Raw genomic sequence first — 15598 nt, 5'->3', positions numbered from 1 at the left:
ATGGTTGCCCTAACATTTCGCCACCGAACAGTTTGCGCTAACATAAAAGCCACCAAGTGCTACTTAAAATACCATCCAAAATCATATGACTAAAGATAAAAAACGAGATAAAAGTGTATTTGTAATTAATATATTTATCTGTTATATTTTGCTGAAAATAGTAACAGTAATTTTACTTTTAATTCTCTCTTCACCAGTATTATCTCATGACCTGAAAAAAAGAATACATTTTATACTCATGCTGGTTTCCTTAAATATGCCTAATAAAAGTACGACTTCCAAATGCGTCATAGTTGAGTATCCCAATATTTTCCAATAACTGAAACGGCGACATTATTTTAATTCATTTCTTAACAAGAAACTGCAAAATAAGCTTAGTCATTCATTTTAAAAAAAAACTACAAATGTTGTTGCTATGCGAATTAACTTAATTTTGAATTGCGTCTCTAAAATATTTTTAATTATTTATACTGATTTGGAACGAAAAATATAGTGGTTTTCAAAATGTTTGAAAAATTATCCTAATGATTTAACACTCCTCGGCCAGCTTCGAATATATATATATATATATATATATATATATATATATATATATATATATATATATATATATATATATATATATATATATATATATATATATATATATATATATATATATATATATATATATATATATATATATACAGTACACTCTCGATTATCCGCGGAATTGGGTAGCGCGGCCGCCGCGGATAACAAAAATCGCGGATAATCCGAAAAAAGCTAAAAACGGGTATAGCAAAAGAGAAAACAGTCATTCCAACTTTGAAAAATCGTTTTATATACAATAAAACGTAAAATAAACAGAAGGAAATGTTTAACTAACGCTTAATATTTAAGTATATCACTCAAAACTAACCTAAAGTGCATTTTGTTAATGAAAACAGAAAAGTGCTTTGTACTTACGAGAGGCGTCAAGGATACAGAAAAATTAATACATATGTACTGTTTTAATACAGTAATGTATTATGTAATTACAAAAGCATAACTGTAAAACTGCACCTTTTTGAAGAGATCAATCAAAAAAAAAAAGCTTTGTGTGGCAGGCGCGGATAATCGGGAGTCTACTATATATATATATGCAGGTGTCATCTTTTTAGAATGACCATAACAGTTGAGAGGCAAAAATGGGAAAAAGGCTAGATTTAGTTCTAGGGAGACTTATAGGGATTTCAAAACCACCCTTCCTCCTCCCCGCACCCAAAATCGGATTTTTTTTAAAAAATCTGTTTAATATATATATAAATAATTTGCAAGTAGCAAACATTACGATAAATAAAAATGTCTCAACATTAAATTGAAGATTGATTTCGATGGAGCCGGTTCAAATATCTCATGTGTGAAAAACAATAAAAAATATCAACAACTTTTAAACAATCTCGATTTTCTATCATAAAGTTTGCTAAGCTGTCGATTTGTGAAATGGATCGCACCTATCCTGAAATCAATTCTGAAAACAAAAGAAATACTAAGAATAATATTCTGAAATTTAAACGAATGTTAATTATAACTTGAACGTAACGACTCTGTAATTTTTAATGAACTTTTTCTAAAATCAATGTAAAAAAAATCTGGGGTCCTCTGTACCCCCAAATTTGAGGAGTTCCTTATCAAATCTCTTATTTATTACAGTCCGAGGTGCTTCAATCCCATAGAGAATAGAATCCCTTTAGAATTGAAAAATAAATAAAGTGTTGATTTAAATGTATAAATTATCACGCAGAGCGCGTAAACATCTCAAAGGACTGTTTTAATAATCAGTGATACTGATGTGTGTTAATTTTAATAACCCATACTCTCTGGTAACATCATAAGATTATCAACAAAATAAGTTTGAAAAAAGACTACAGTTACAATGATTATATATTGAAATAAATAAATAAACAAAGAAATGGATCGTTTTAAAAACACCCATCTGTATCCCTTGTTGAATTTCTTCCACGCAATGGGTAATTTAGACCCATCTGCCTCCATTCTAAAAACTTCGACTTCTGTGTAGGAGGACTCGCACACTTGCATTTCACTACACAAAAAAAAAAAAATGATGAACTTGATGACCTGCGCAATGAGTGACCGCACGATCCTTGAACATTTAATCTGGAACGAATGGCAGAAATCACTACCTTGGCACACATCAAAGACCATTATATCCCTCTTCATTGGTTATTTTAATTGCGTGATATTAAAATGTAATGATGAAGCGTTTCATCGCCAAGAGGCAAGAAACATTGCCAAGTATTGCAAGGTTGTGCAACCCTCTTACCTATTCCTAATTGCAGATGGAAATCGAGATGGGAGGGGGACCAACGCCAAACCGGGCAGTAATGACGCCAACGGGGTCAAATCTTTCACATTGGGGAAGAAAAAAAAAGAAAGAGTTTTCTTCGCGTGATTAGACTGGTATCTATAGAGGGCGGTACAGTCTGGGCGGCGTATTCTAATTCCCTATATCTGCCTTACTGAGATCAAAATTTTGTTCAGATATACTGCAGTGTACTAACTACTGACAACATGAACAGAGTAAGTGCTCATTTTTGTGGGTCTATGCCTCTTGTCACAGAGACATTCATTTCTCTTATATTAATGTTATTCAATTGAGTCAAGTTTTATTTTGTAAATGCTATGGAAGTGTTTTATACATTCTTCACGTCGATCTAAAATCATTCAATGAATGTATCTAACTACTCAATAGAAATCTATGCTAACAATAGTTTCCATTCAATCCATTTCTATTATATGTCTCAGATTTAAATTCTATTTTGAAACTTGATTTCATTTAAATATGGAATTTGAATTAGGAATTGGTTAAGTGAAAAATAACCCATGATGCCAAATTAAGTACGTATTACATATGCTCTATAATTATTTATACACGAGTATAAGTTTAAGTTCATCATTCATTTATTCACTCATTTGTCATCCTGTAATTACTTGAATCCAACAATGGTGGGGAAGGGGTTTTTATGTCAATGATTCAATATGTCAATTTTTTCCTTATTTTAATCTATTAAAAGTCAGTTGAAAAACATATCAAACTTCTTTCCTAAATGAATATTGTATTTTACTTCTTAAATTTCAAACTATGCATGCTTCTTAGAAATTAGATAGCCCGGGTTATGTGAATCTTTCTGAAGATTTGTTTTTCTGTTTCTAAAGTATTATTTATGTGATACTATTCATTATTTAACTATGTCAACATTACGCACTATAAATTTCGGTTTTGTCAAAACTTGAAATTTTTTGAAAATACTTTTCGAAAAGGGAAAATAAATTAAAAAAGGAAAATTTTAAATCATTCTTGACAGTGGATAGAATTGTAAGTGAGGACGAGAATAAATAAATTTAAACTTAAATGTTAGGCATTTAGCAAGTATTGAATTGAATTAAACAGTAAAAGGGTAGCCTACTTATCAGATTTAATAATATAGGCTGCCAAAAAATAGTCACGAATTTTACTTTGAAAAATTCATAATTATAAAATATTTTGCAGAAAGTGCAATCTTCGTAATATTTACATATTTTAGATTTGTAATTTAGCATAATTTTTATGCCAAATGAATCATTGCCGATCGGAGATAGTTCCTCACATGTGTGTGTAAATTATTAACAAATAAATGATACGTACAAATTCCTTCACTAAAGTCCTATTTCATATGCATGGCCATAGACATAATTTTAAAGTCTTCATTTCATCGATCCAGTATCAATCTGATCTTTTGTATGCTCTACCAATTAATTATGTATTATTTTTGGGTGTGAAGAAGTACTGGAAAATTTTCAACAAAAGCGTAGCATCTCAATAAAAGATTCCGGTAGCTTTTTTTATCCAATCTTTTGTAGACTTGACTCCCACTTACAATTATAAGTAGTACTATTTCTGGTATTAGATTTTGAAGAGTAGAGTTTAATACATTATGTAGCTCTTTTGTCCAGCATAAAAAAAATATCATTATTATTTATTTTTTAACTTATTTTTTTTTCTTATTTTCTGCTTTAAATTTTGTGTATGTGTGCGTGTGTTTGAAAATCTTTTTAAACGCCGTTTCTTTAAAACTGTAACTTTTTGCGCACAAATTTCAACGAAATGTTGCCTCATTACTATAGTCTAATGCCTGTTAATATTCTAAATGTTTCTAATATTCTAATGTTTTAATATTCTAAATTCTAATATTCTCTATTCTAAGTTAATATTCTAACGTTTTAATATTCTCTATTTTAAATTCTAAGTTAATATTCTAAATTCTAATATTCTCTATTTTAAATTCTAAGTTAATATTCTAAATTCTAATATTCTCTATTCTAAATTCTAAGTTAATATTCTAATGTTTTAAAATGTATACTTCAATAATTTATTTTCTTTAATAACTTCCATCATTTTTCTAATTCTCTTGTGAACATTCGTTCATTGTTCTCTCCGAACGCACAGCTGTTTTCTTGCGCAACGCTCCTCTGCGTCTTAGCGGTGACGCTCGCCTCTCTGCACGGCGACAACCGATACGGCGGCCATCAATCTGGAAACTCCCTCGGACACAGGAGCTACTCTTCAGGATTGCACTCTCGTGGGCCCTACGGAGGACCCTCTCGACCAGGAGCACCTTCCCACCCAGGAGCACCTTCCCACCCAGGAGCACCTGCTCATCCTAGGTCTCCAGCACATCCCGGTGCACCAGCAAGACCCGCCGCTCCCGCATACAGTGCACCCAGGCACTACGGAACCGGACCAGCCCCCTACGCCCCAGCACACCACGCCCCAGCACCCCGCTCTACCTACGGAGGACAAAGTGCCTACGGTAAGTTATTTTTACGCGCACATTTCAAGATATTACTTGTAAAAATATGTGCATTCCGTTTAACAAGTTAACAGAATTTGAGTAAGAATTGTGATTAAACAATTAAAAATAAAACACAATATTTTTTATATGAATGCATGAAATTCCTTGATTGGAGTAATTGTTTCTAAAATTATATATTATCATCATGAAAAAATAAATCGGCAACGCTTTCAGAACTTTTGTATCGGAAGTACAAAACTGGGAGCTATCTAATGAAGATATAAGATAATAAGATGGATCCTCTCACCACGCAAAAAGACATGTTTGAACAAAGCCAAAAACAATTAAATCCGCTATGAAAAAATTTGAACATCGTTGCGGTTGCTTTTCTTTCGGATTAATTTATTAAAGCGAATATGCTCTTTGTATTGCGGAAGTTCTAGGGGAAAGCCCTTTTTAATCATCAAACTTTCAAGGTAGATTTTTTTTTTTAATATGAGCTATTAACTTCTCACTAAAATATTAAAATATTTTAATTTTTTTTTTTTTTTTTTACCTATCTAAGATCAGCATCCGGGTCGTCTTCCCAAAAACTCTTCTCTTCTTGACAGAATTATTTTAGATTGTTCGCTATTAGCTTAGCTTTTACTTCTATATGGGGCATAAATTTACTCGAATAAACTCACACAGCTGTCGTATTTTCAGCCGAATATGTATATATAAACAAACTTTTAAAAAGTATGACCATCTCAAACAGAATGGACTTTAAATTCATATACATTTAAATACATATTTGTGCAATGTTTTATGTGTCCAGGGATCTTTCTAATCTTTTTAGATCGAATTACAATCCTTAAAACGCAAAATGAATGAAACTTTTGAATTAATAACTAAAAATTGACAAAAAATTGAATCGACAGTAACTAATGCATGTGCTACAAGCTGTAATAAATCGGAGAAATTCTTTTTATGAAACGAAAATATAGCTGCTTTATTTAACACGCTGGTGAAAAGAGAATGAGTAATCCATATCCTTATTTTGGATGAGGATTGTAAGAATCGTAAAACATTTGACTTTATTTAAAATACTGTATAACCAATAACTGTAGTTAATATTAATAAATATATGTAATTATTTGCATGAATGTATTCAGTGTCTTAAATGAATGAAAAGGAGATGAATTGTTTCCTATTGTATATTGTTTTATAAATAATATATGCCATATATCAGTTTTTAAATGTGCATTGCATTGCGGACATTTCATTGTAAAAAATATCGCCTCGTAATCAAGTTGTATTATTTTAGCGAATGCTTTTCTTTTCCCTCATACAATTTTGAAAATGAAATTTCTGGTTTTGAAATTTCTGTGCCAATGAACTATGGCACAGAAGCACTTTTAGAATATTTTTTATAAAAAATTCGAAAAGTTTAAAAATATAAAAATTCATAAGGTTCATTTGAAAATATAAAGGTTGGTACACAGTGGTATTTCTAATACCAATGGTGACGTATTTTTACCTGGTACTTATATTCTTTTCCCATGCCGACATTATTTTTTAGATGAAACTCGTCAAAACATAGTCAGATGACGATGATGCCATCTGAACTTGAACCCCTTCATTAAACTGTCGCACGACTCCATTTTGAAAAATTTTTGACGTCCAGTTTTGCACCCGTTTAATACATGAGAGTCTTTCTGTAGAATCAGATTTCGATCCTCCGGTATGGAAAAATAATTATACACCGATAGATTATTAGATCACACACTTCTAAATAACAAAAAAAAAAAAAAAACACCGGAGCATTTTGAATGGTTTGCTTTGAATTTCTTAGCAAGCACTTCCATTCTTGCACAGCCAATTTATGTTGTTGAATTTTCTATTTTCAAAATGTAAATAATTTTTATAAAGAAATGTTTTGTCATATCTTGTAATTTTATTCAAATAAAAACATGTTAATCTAATGCATATCGATATTAAAATGTGCTTAAAAACCCCATCTTTAATTTAATAAAAAACAGTTATAAAAACACGCTTCAAAAAGGAACTAAAATATAGATTTTTTTTTATCTCAATTATTTTTTTACACTTTGTTTATAAATTCATAAATGCAAATATTGCGACATTCTCAAACCATCTTTATTTTTTATGGTCTTCGGCAACAAATTGTTCTTTGATTTCATCTTTTGTGAGGTTGTGACGAATGGGTTCGACAAGTCACCCTTCACAACAACTATCTGGTCAGTTTTATTTTTGAACCAGGATCCTTTATAGAGGAAATCGGGACTAATAGAAAATCTTGTGAAGCACGCTTTTGTAGCGGTTGGTACAAAAGACGAAAAGTCGTTGTTTGTAAAGGGAGAAAAATCATTTTGATGCAAAATGTACCTCTTTAGATGACTTTTCTTTCCTCCTCCTGCATGCTTCTAGCTACATTTGTCTTAATCTTTGGAATATTGTCATCAAATAAGGATAGAGCAAGTTTTCGGGAACAAAATACCAAAGATGAACTGAAATTTTTTAAATAGTAACCCTATCTGAGAAAGATCTTTCGGCTCCAAAAATTTGTCATCCAGAAAGGCGCCCAGGGGAAAGGCATTCAGGGTTTCAAAAAGGAAAATTTTCAGCACAATGAACTTCGTAACAGGAATTAAGGTAAACAATGTAAATCCGCCGAAAATAAAAAAAGAAAAAAAAACTAAAAGATTTTTTTTTAAATCTGAAAAACGACTTTCCAGATGAAACTTCCAATACTTTATGGTCAATGAGGATCGCCTGGCATTTTTCTATTTGAGCTAAAATTTTACATAGATAATTTTTTGATACAACAGTTGTTTATTGATACAACAATAACAAAAAAAAATGTAGAATACACACTACACACACACAACACTTACACTAATGTGTCCATTTAATAGAAAAGCTTATATGTATTGTAACAAGAGAAAATTTTTTGAATCAGGAAAAAAAAATGTCTGTCGTTAAATTGCAGCCCAAAGCAAGTTACAACATATTGAATACGGTGTTAGTCCAATCATCAAATCCTTCTAAATGGCATTGTCAAAAAAATCTCACCAGAGGAGGTCACATAAATCAATAAGGAAACTTACGATTGCATGACTTCTGAGTGTCATGCATGCTTTTTTATTTCTCAGCCTAAAAAGTGAGTTGAAAGCCTAACGTGCATTTCACCTTGGATAGTTGACTGGAAGTCGGATGATTGATGGAAATTAGAGGATAAGGAAATTCACCCACATTTCTTAATGTATCTTTGCACTAGTTCGTTCGCTTGTTCTAAGAAAACATGCATTTTTGAATTCCATATTTAATTTTCTTTCACTTAGTTTTTTTTTTTTCACTTTTTACTATATTTGAAACATTCGTATTATAAGGAATTATTTTAAACCAAAATTGATAGTGAATTATTATTTATTTTATTGGCACTTATAACATAAAAAGTTAGCATATAAATACTTTTTCAAGGAATTAAAATGCATTTCAGACGTAATTCTATCGGAGGAATCATGGGATACTTTCGAGAGAAAGTCTTTCAGTTTCTGTTACTGGTGTTCGTACTGCTCCATAATTATAATGAAGAATAAATTTGAACACGTCTGAAGTAAATTTTACCCAAGAAATCTCAGACCAGGGTTTCCTGAACCATTGTACCAATCATCTTCATGATATATCTGTTTTTGTGGTGGATAAAGTTTATTTCTGTTTCTGTAATAATTAAAGTTTCAATTCCAGAAAGACTTTATCTTCGAAATATTTCATGTGTCAAGAATCTCGGGAATGAATGTAAAAAAAGCCAAGTTATAAAACTTACTAAATTCCATAACTTGGCTTATTCCTTGTTAAAGCTCTTGATCCAGGAATTAAAAGCTTCAGTTTGTGAGTTGAAATTGAAAAATCTCTCTCTTTTTTTAGGTTCCGGACCCTCCCATTACGGTCCCAAGCGCAGCGTTTACCAGCCTCAGCAGCAGCATTCCAGCTATAGCCAGAGCAGCGAGAGCAAGTCCCAGAGCCATGGGCGGGAGATGAAGTACACCATCAACGATCCCCACAGCCGAGGCACCACACATGTGACCGAAACCCACATCGTGAGCAACAAGGAGATGCATGGCGCAGAGGCAGAGGCAGCCATGAAGAAGCTCATGGGATCTATGGGAAGCAGCGGTTACGGACACGACGGCGGATTCCAAGACTTCGTCAAGGGAATGGGACTGCCCTTCTATTGAAAGCACCTTCTTGGACAATCTTAATTTATTTATTTTATTCTCGTTCAATATAGTTTATTCGTGACTGTGGCTTTTCTACATCTTATAGTATTTTTTTGTTAAAAAAAAGGGTAATTATCATAGAAAAATGTTTGTGTTATCTGTAATCGTTATTTTAATCTTATTTGGTTTATTTAATCTCATGGATATGTATCTGAAAGATGAATTGAAAGATGAAAAAGGAAAACCGAAAAAGTGTTCCGAGTCTTTTTTTCGCCTCTCTCTCTCTCGCACTCACCGAACGATCACATGTATTCATCTTATCTTGGGGCTAGCACTACTTATGCACCCCTAAACATGGTTCACTTAGTTTCGCGCAGTCTAATGGTACCAATAACCCGTAATTCGTAAATTTTGTTGAGGCTTAGTTGCTGCATTCACCATTCGAAATGCTTTCCAATGTAAACACTCTAAATATACGCACATACACATACACACAAAATGTTGCACTTTCGCAGCCAGACTTATTATTCTTGGAGTCAGCTGCAAAGCAGTGCGGCTAGACTTATGCCATTTGAAAAACCTTGTGTAGAATTTTCATACGTTTGAGATAAAATGATGTGTTCCCAACAGAATTTCTTTTTAAATATCAATTTTTGAATAACAGAATTACCGAATAACAATTCATCAGCAACCGGAGTTATAATGAAATATCACTATATGCTTTCAGTAACTTTGAGAAACATTAGTTATGTGATGGTGTAGTATTCTTAACACGGTTTGCATCAGTTTTTGTTGGTTGAGATTTTTCCCAACTTGATGCCAAAGCAATCAACATTTGAGTAATTACTTGAAACCGCTCCTCAGTAATTTAAATTTAAAATATACAAATCTAGTGGTTGCCAAGGCGGGTCAGGGTGAAAAGCAATTAAATCCTCTTTATTCAAATCCTTTTAACAAAAAAGTCGGTTGGTGGAGAACAATTGGAATATTCAAGATTCAAAAACATTATTTAAATACTCAAAATTGCTGCAAAAATTCTAATTAATTAATCATTTTTAAAATATTAAGAAATAAAATAATAAAATTTCCGCCAATGAAACTTCTTTTAGATAAATAGTTTTTTTGCTGAAATCGATTGTATTATATGATATTTTCAATAACAAGTTTTATTGTTTGAATAAATTGTGCATGTAAACGCATACAATTTAAATATTTTTTTTTATCTGAACACCGTTCCCGGTAATTTATGCATTAAGGTTCGGATATCTGTTGTTACTGTTTTTAATTAAAAACATTTGACAGTATGTATAAGCATATGAGTTTGAATAATACCTTTGTTATGATAGAATTTTGCATAAGGTTAAGACTGCACACAAAATTCTGCGAAAAATAAGGAAATATGTTTAGCTGCATTTTAATTAAATATGTTTCCCAAATTATCGAAATAAAAATAATTATATGAGACGAATGTAAACAGCATATGTGCGAAGGAAATTAGAAGCTTCCTGATTTCAAAGCTCATCCTGGCGTTACAAATTAATGCATAATATTTTTTACCAAATTTTTTCAAACGAACTATACAATTTTTAATCATATTAAAATTTTATATATATTTGATAAATTAAAAGTGATACAACATTGCTATTTAAACAACAAAATCACAAACTCATTAATTTAGGAATAATTTGATCCTTCATTTTCTTGGATTTCAAGTCATATTGAAAAAAAAATAACTGCATTTCAGTCTGAGACGAAGAAGAAGAAAGAAAACCCGACTGCTCTCTCCTTGACTTTTTTGCACAATAGGGCGCACTTTGTGTTAAGCGCTGTAGTACATTAACGACATTTCTTTAATGTGTTAGACTTACTCTTAGCTAATGGAGTTTCTGAATTTTCTACGTCCACATGCGCATGGATATAAAGGTCCGACAGACAATCCATTTCTTGCAGGATTTGTTTTAAAATATCTTACATAGATCCATTTCTAATGTACAGATCATATGCTAAAATTCGATTATCTAGTTTGTTTTGATTATAATTTGCCACATTTATATACTGATTAATGAAACAGATTGACAGATTTGTTTCTATGAATGATAGAGAGGTACACTGCCTTGCAGTAACAAAATCATAGTCATTTTTTCATATTTTTATTTATTTATCTTTTTATCTAGCCAATATCGCTTTAGAGTCATTACGTTCGTATGCATATGGACCTTTGTATTGACGCACAAATCGGAGAATTTTATTCAAAATATGAGATTATTGAATCGTAAAGACAGGACAGATAATTTCGCGTACGTGACTCAATATGTCTAAGAATTATGTGTTCTTTTTTTAGACTTTTTTAATTCAGTAAGGCCCGAAATATGAATATTCCCCGTTCTGATTCATGAAGAAATAAGCAGATTCACATTCAATTAAAGGTTGATTTTTTTATGATTATCGTGCTTTGTTCATGAGAAAGTAAAAATTGGGGAAAAAATACACCAGTTATAACTATAAAAAATACTATATGAGCACTCTTAAATTACATGGTGTGAGAATGATTATGACTTTTCATACAAACTTAACGATAAAATTTGCACATACACACACACACACATATATATATATACTCGTTGTTAAAATTAGTGAGAAATCGGCAAATTAAATGAGAATAAATTAATCAGTTGAACGATTGCCTGTCCGGAAAAAGTACTATGTTTTAACTTGCTAGATTCTAAATGAAAAGCTTGTCAACCTCATGCGTCCAAGACAATATGTGATTTCCTTAAATATCCTTTTGAATTGATTCGTATTTTTTAATGTTTCTTTTTGCCCACCCTTGAAAGCCGTTTCGCAAGTTATGCAATGCATTTCGAAATATCACAGAAATTTTGAGTTTTCATTGGATGTAATCTTTATTTAAACAAAACTGAAAGCGAGGCACGAAGGTCGATTTCGATCGTTATTAAAAAGGCTGTGCGCACTGTAAGCGCGTCAAAGGGAAGAAACGCATGTCTACAGAAACGCGTCTTTTTGTGTTCACTTTTGGTGGTTTTAAAATAGATTCATTACAAGTTAATGTTGTTAAAATTTGATAATACTATCATGCATTGTCGAATTATAAAAATTTATTAATGATCACAATTATTTATCTTAAATTCATTGCGCAGTATTCAGCAATTTCTTTTTGCGTAGAATTCTTCTTGAAAATTTGATTTAGGAATATATGATTCCCAAAACACAGAGTATGATTTCTGCAAAACCAGTACCTGTATAAAAAAATTTTTTAAAAATTCTCAAATGTGCCAGAATTGTAAGCTTCTCAACTCAAATAAATAATTTGTGGTTTCAGTGGATGCGAGCTTTCAAATAAAACTGTTTCAAGTTTAAAACAGCTGTAAACCAAGTGCAAACTTTTATCAGATATCACTGGCGTAGCAACAAAGGTGAAGGAAGGAGTATAGTAGGTGACCGGGGAGTCAGTCTTTGGAGGTGACATAAAGAAAAATGTGTGTGCATTTATATCACTTATTAAAGAAAATTTTGATAAAAGAAGATGAGTAATAACATATCATGGGGGGGGGACGCCCGTTAAAGTAATACCACTAATGATGACTTTGGGACGAGAAAATCACATAGTACTCTTGGGAACCATTTTTCATCTCCACTAAGATCTGCAACTTTTGACAAATATTGTTATGTATGAAACGAAACACTGTCTTTGCAGATTGCTTTGAGTGAAAAACTTTCGTGATTCCGTTGTCGGTTCCATCATTCGCCTTTAGAAACGATCGCTAAGAAATCACTGCTGTCAGCGCCATCTTACGGCTCCTATTATTTCAATATGTATACGTGTGTGCGTATAACAATTATGTACGAGGCACAGAAATCTCTGTTATTTGATACTGTCGAATGGCGACAGTTAAATTTTAACAAATCATTACGAAAGTGTCTAACTACTTCAGTGAATGTTTTTACAGTAGCACTCAAAGCTACGCTCATAATGAAGCTGAAAAATGCTCTGGATAAGACTGATAAAAAATTTAGACATTCAGAAGAAAGAAGGTTAAAAAAAACCAAAAAAAAAAAACAGGTGTTTTATCGGGTCTCAAAAGTAGGCTCCACCATTAGCAGATGAGTCATCGCCTATGGATATAGATTTAAAACTCAAAAAATAATAAACTTTAAAAAAAAGCATTGCTTTTAAACCAAAGCATACATTAAAAACATGATTGAAATTTATATTTTAAAAAGATGCTTTCTTTGGACATTAATTCTGAAGTAGGAATTTCACTTTCATTTCAGCAAAAATTACGGCATACACACTTCTTAACTTGCAAACATTACAATTTGTTGTTGCTTATTCAATTAAATTCATGTTTGTCGGTCTTGTCAAATAACTAAGTGAATTTTTTAAAAAAAATGCATTCCAAATCAATATTTAATAATAGCACTAGTCAACTTTGGCGACTAGTATATTATTGTCATTGTGGTTCAGATAATCAGATATTCTTGATGACTTAAGCTATGACTGCAATTTGCAAATCTAGATCCTTAGAAGTATCAAGCGAAGAGTCTTGAAGTGAGCTTTTAAAGTCGCTTTAGTCTACCACTTCCCTACAATAATATATTCTGAGCTTTTATCTGTAGTCAAAGAAACAGAGTTACAGGGTTTGAAGTTGTTAATTATGAATGAATGATTGCATATTATTCAAATTATGGAAAAAAGAATTTAAAATGTGTGATATAAATTTCGTTTATTCCAGACAGAATGGACAATCATTCTCAAAATTTAAATACAATAAATATCCGACTTTAAATATAAATATATATGGGTAAAATATATACAGTATCTTTAAATATATATCGGCAGTTCGTGAATAGCTTTTCGTCGGGGAATGTTCACAATATTGAAAATTATAATCAGCAATACTCAGTGAGCTAAAAATTTCCAATTTTTCCAATGCAGAACCTTTGACGACGAACCCAACTTTGTTCCGATCTATTCGCTAAATCTGCAGCAAAACGATTACAGAAATTTGCGCAAATTTGCTATTAATGGCTATCTGCTGATCGACAGCTATTCCAAGTTGCAGCAGTGCGAATGTTCAAACACGGATGCTTCTAACTAACAAATTCAGAACTAAACTGACCGATTGCTAGTTTTGCAATTCATTCAATTCTATATAAATCTGAATAGGATTACGACGCTTCATCTCCTCACATAAAAGTGAATGATTGGCCTCAAGAAATGTGGCGCCAAATTGAAATCATTTTGACAGTCCATTGACACCGATGTCTGTGGATTCATAAGAATACAAAAAAAAAAGTCTGTTATGAATTTGTATGCCTGTAGAATGGAAAGAAATTAAAATATGCACTTAAATACTCATAAACTAAAGAGTAAATTATTCTTTCGATGGATTTCACTAAAGTGCATGAAAAGTGAAATTTTAAAAAAAATGTTCCGATAACATGCATTAATATAAAATTATATATACGCCAGCCTGTAAGTAACAAAACAAAATTCGTAAACAACTTAAGCATAGTAAATTGTCACTTACTAAATTACTTGATTTCAAGTTCTTACAATATTTATAATAATCAGTTCTAAATAAAAGATTAAGAAGTAGAAAACAAGTACAATAAAAAAGGACATTATCATTAGATGAATAAAACAGTTCAATGAGATGATTAAATAATTCATTACTTTAAAAACCAATTGATTTACATTCCATTTTGAGAATTTTCTGTCATCCACGAGTCGGAAATCACAGCATTTCACAGATGCCGATTTCATATTTCTTTCTCAAGATTTCTTCAAATTTATTTGGAAGCGGAAATCTTAAAACTATCTATTTTTTTTTATTCCAATGTTTGAGCTTTAAAAAAGCTCAAACATTGAGCTTTTTTATTGACCATTAAAAATTAGTTTCATGAATAAAAATTTTACTTATTCGAATTTAAAAATAAAAATTCGTTTATGTAGGTAAAGTTCAAGACACAAAAATTGAATGAGTCAATTTATTGAACCGTTGTTCGATAATGAACTCATTTGTAATCTATTAAGAAAAAAAAATCTACTTTTTTTTTTCTAATCAACCAATTATATTACGAAATTTAATTTCATTCATTAAATGTTTACTGGATAGGAGATCGTTTACTATAGTTTTAATTTAAAAAAGTACTTCTTAAGGGGAAAAAAAGTGGCATCAGAAATAATTCATCTTAAGAATGAAACGAGGAAATATACGGCATTTTTTCCTGCTATAACTCGTGACTGGAGATGTCAAATCTTTTTTTTTTTTTTTTTTCTGTCAGCTTAGACAATGACCTTGGCTGTCTGAATTCTTCTTCGATTCCTTATACTTTTGTGAGAAAGCGCTGTGACTGTTGCCTAAAATAAATGGTTGTGAAGCGATAGCACAGTTTAGTGATAAAGTGAAAATGAATTTGCAAGTCAAATTATTTCTATTAAAAATTTATTCAAATAAATATTAACAAGTATGCTTATAATATTGCAAGAATGAATTTTATAAATAAAGCTTCGGTCAGAAGATGCAGCAATTCTTC

The 15598-nt window shown here is 31.3% G+C and overlaps 1 protein-coding gene across 1 annotated transcript; it reads left to right on the top strand.

The window, feature by feature from the left end:
- The first annotated feature begins 2420 nt into the window (after positions 1–2420).
- On the top strand, positions 2421–9289 carry LOC129963283 (cuticle collagen 144-like). The gene is made up of 3 exons (XM_056077550.1): positions 2421–2562; positions 4469–4832; positions 8745–9289. Exons 1-3 carry the CDS (start codon positions 2554–2556, stop codon positions 9053–9055), a joined length of 684 nt encoding a protein of 227 aa, XP_055933525.1. The 5' UTR covers positions 2421–2553; the 3' UTR covers positions 9056–9289.
- The last annotated feature ends 6309 nt before the right edge of the window (positions 9290–15598 follow it).

Source organism: Argiope bruennichi, chromosome 3 (genome assembly GCF_947563725.1).
Source record: "Argiope bruennichi chromosome 3, qqArgBrue1.1, whole genome shotgun sequence".
Classification (NCBI taxonomy): Eukaryota; Metazoa; Arthropoda; class Arachnida; order Araneae; family Araneidae; genus Argiope; species Argiope bruennichi.
This window is presented reverse-complemented; position numbering and strand designations above follow the sequence as displayed.

Excerpts from the sequence above, each read along its gene's own strand:
- LOC129963283 (XM_056077550.1), top strand. Across the intron at positions 4,833-8,744 it reads CGGAGGACAAAGTGCCTACG|GTTCCGGACCCTCCCATTAC; the intron begins GTAAGTTATTTT and ends CTCTTTTTTTAG.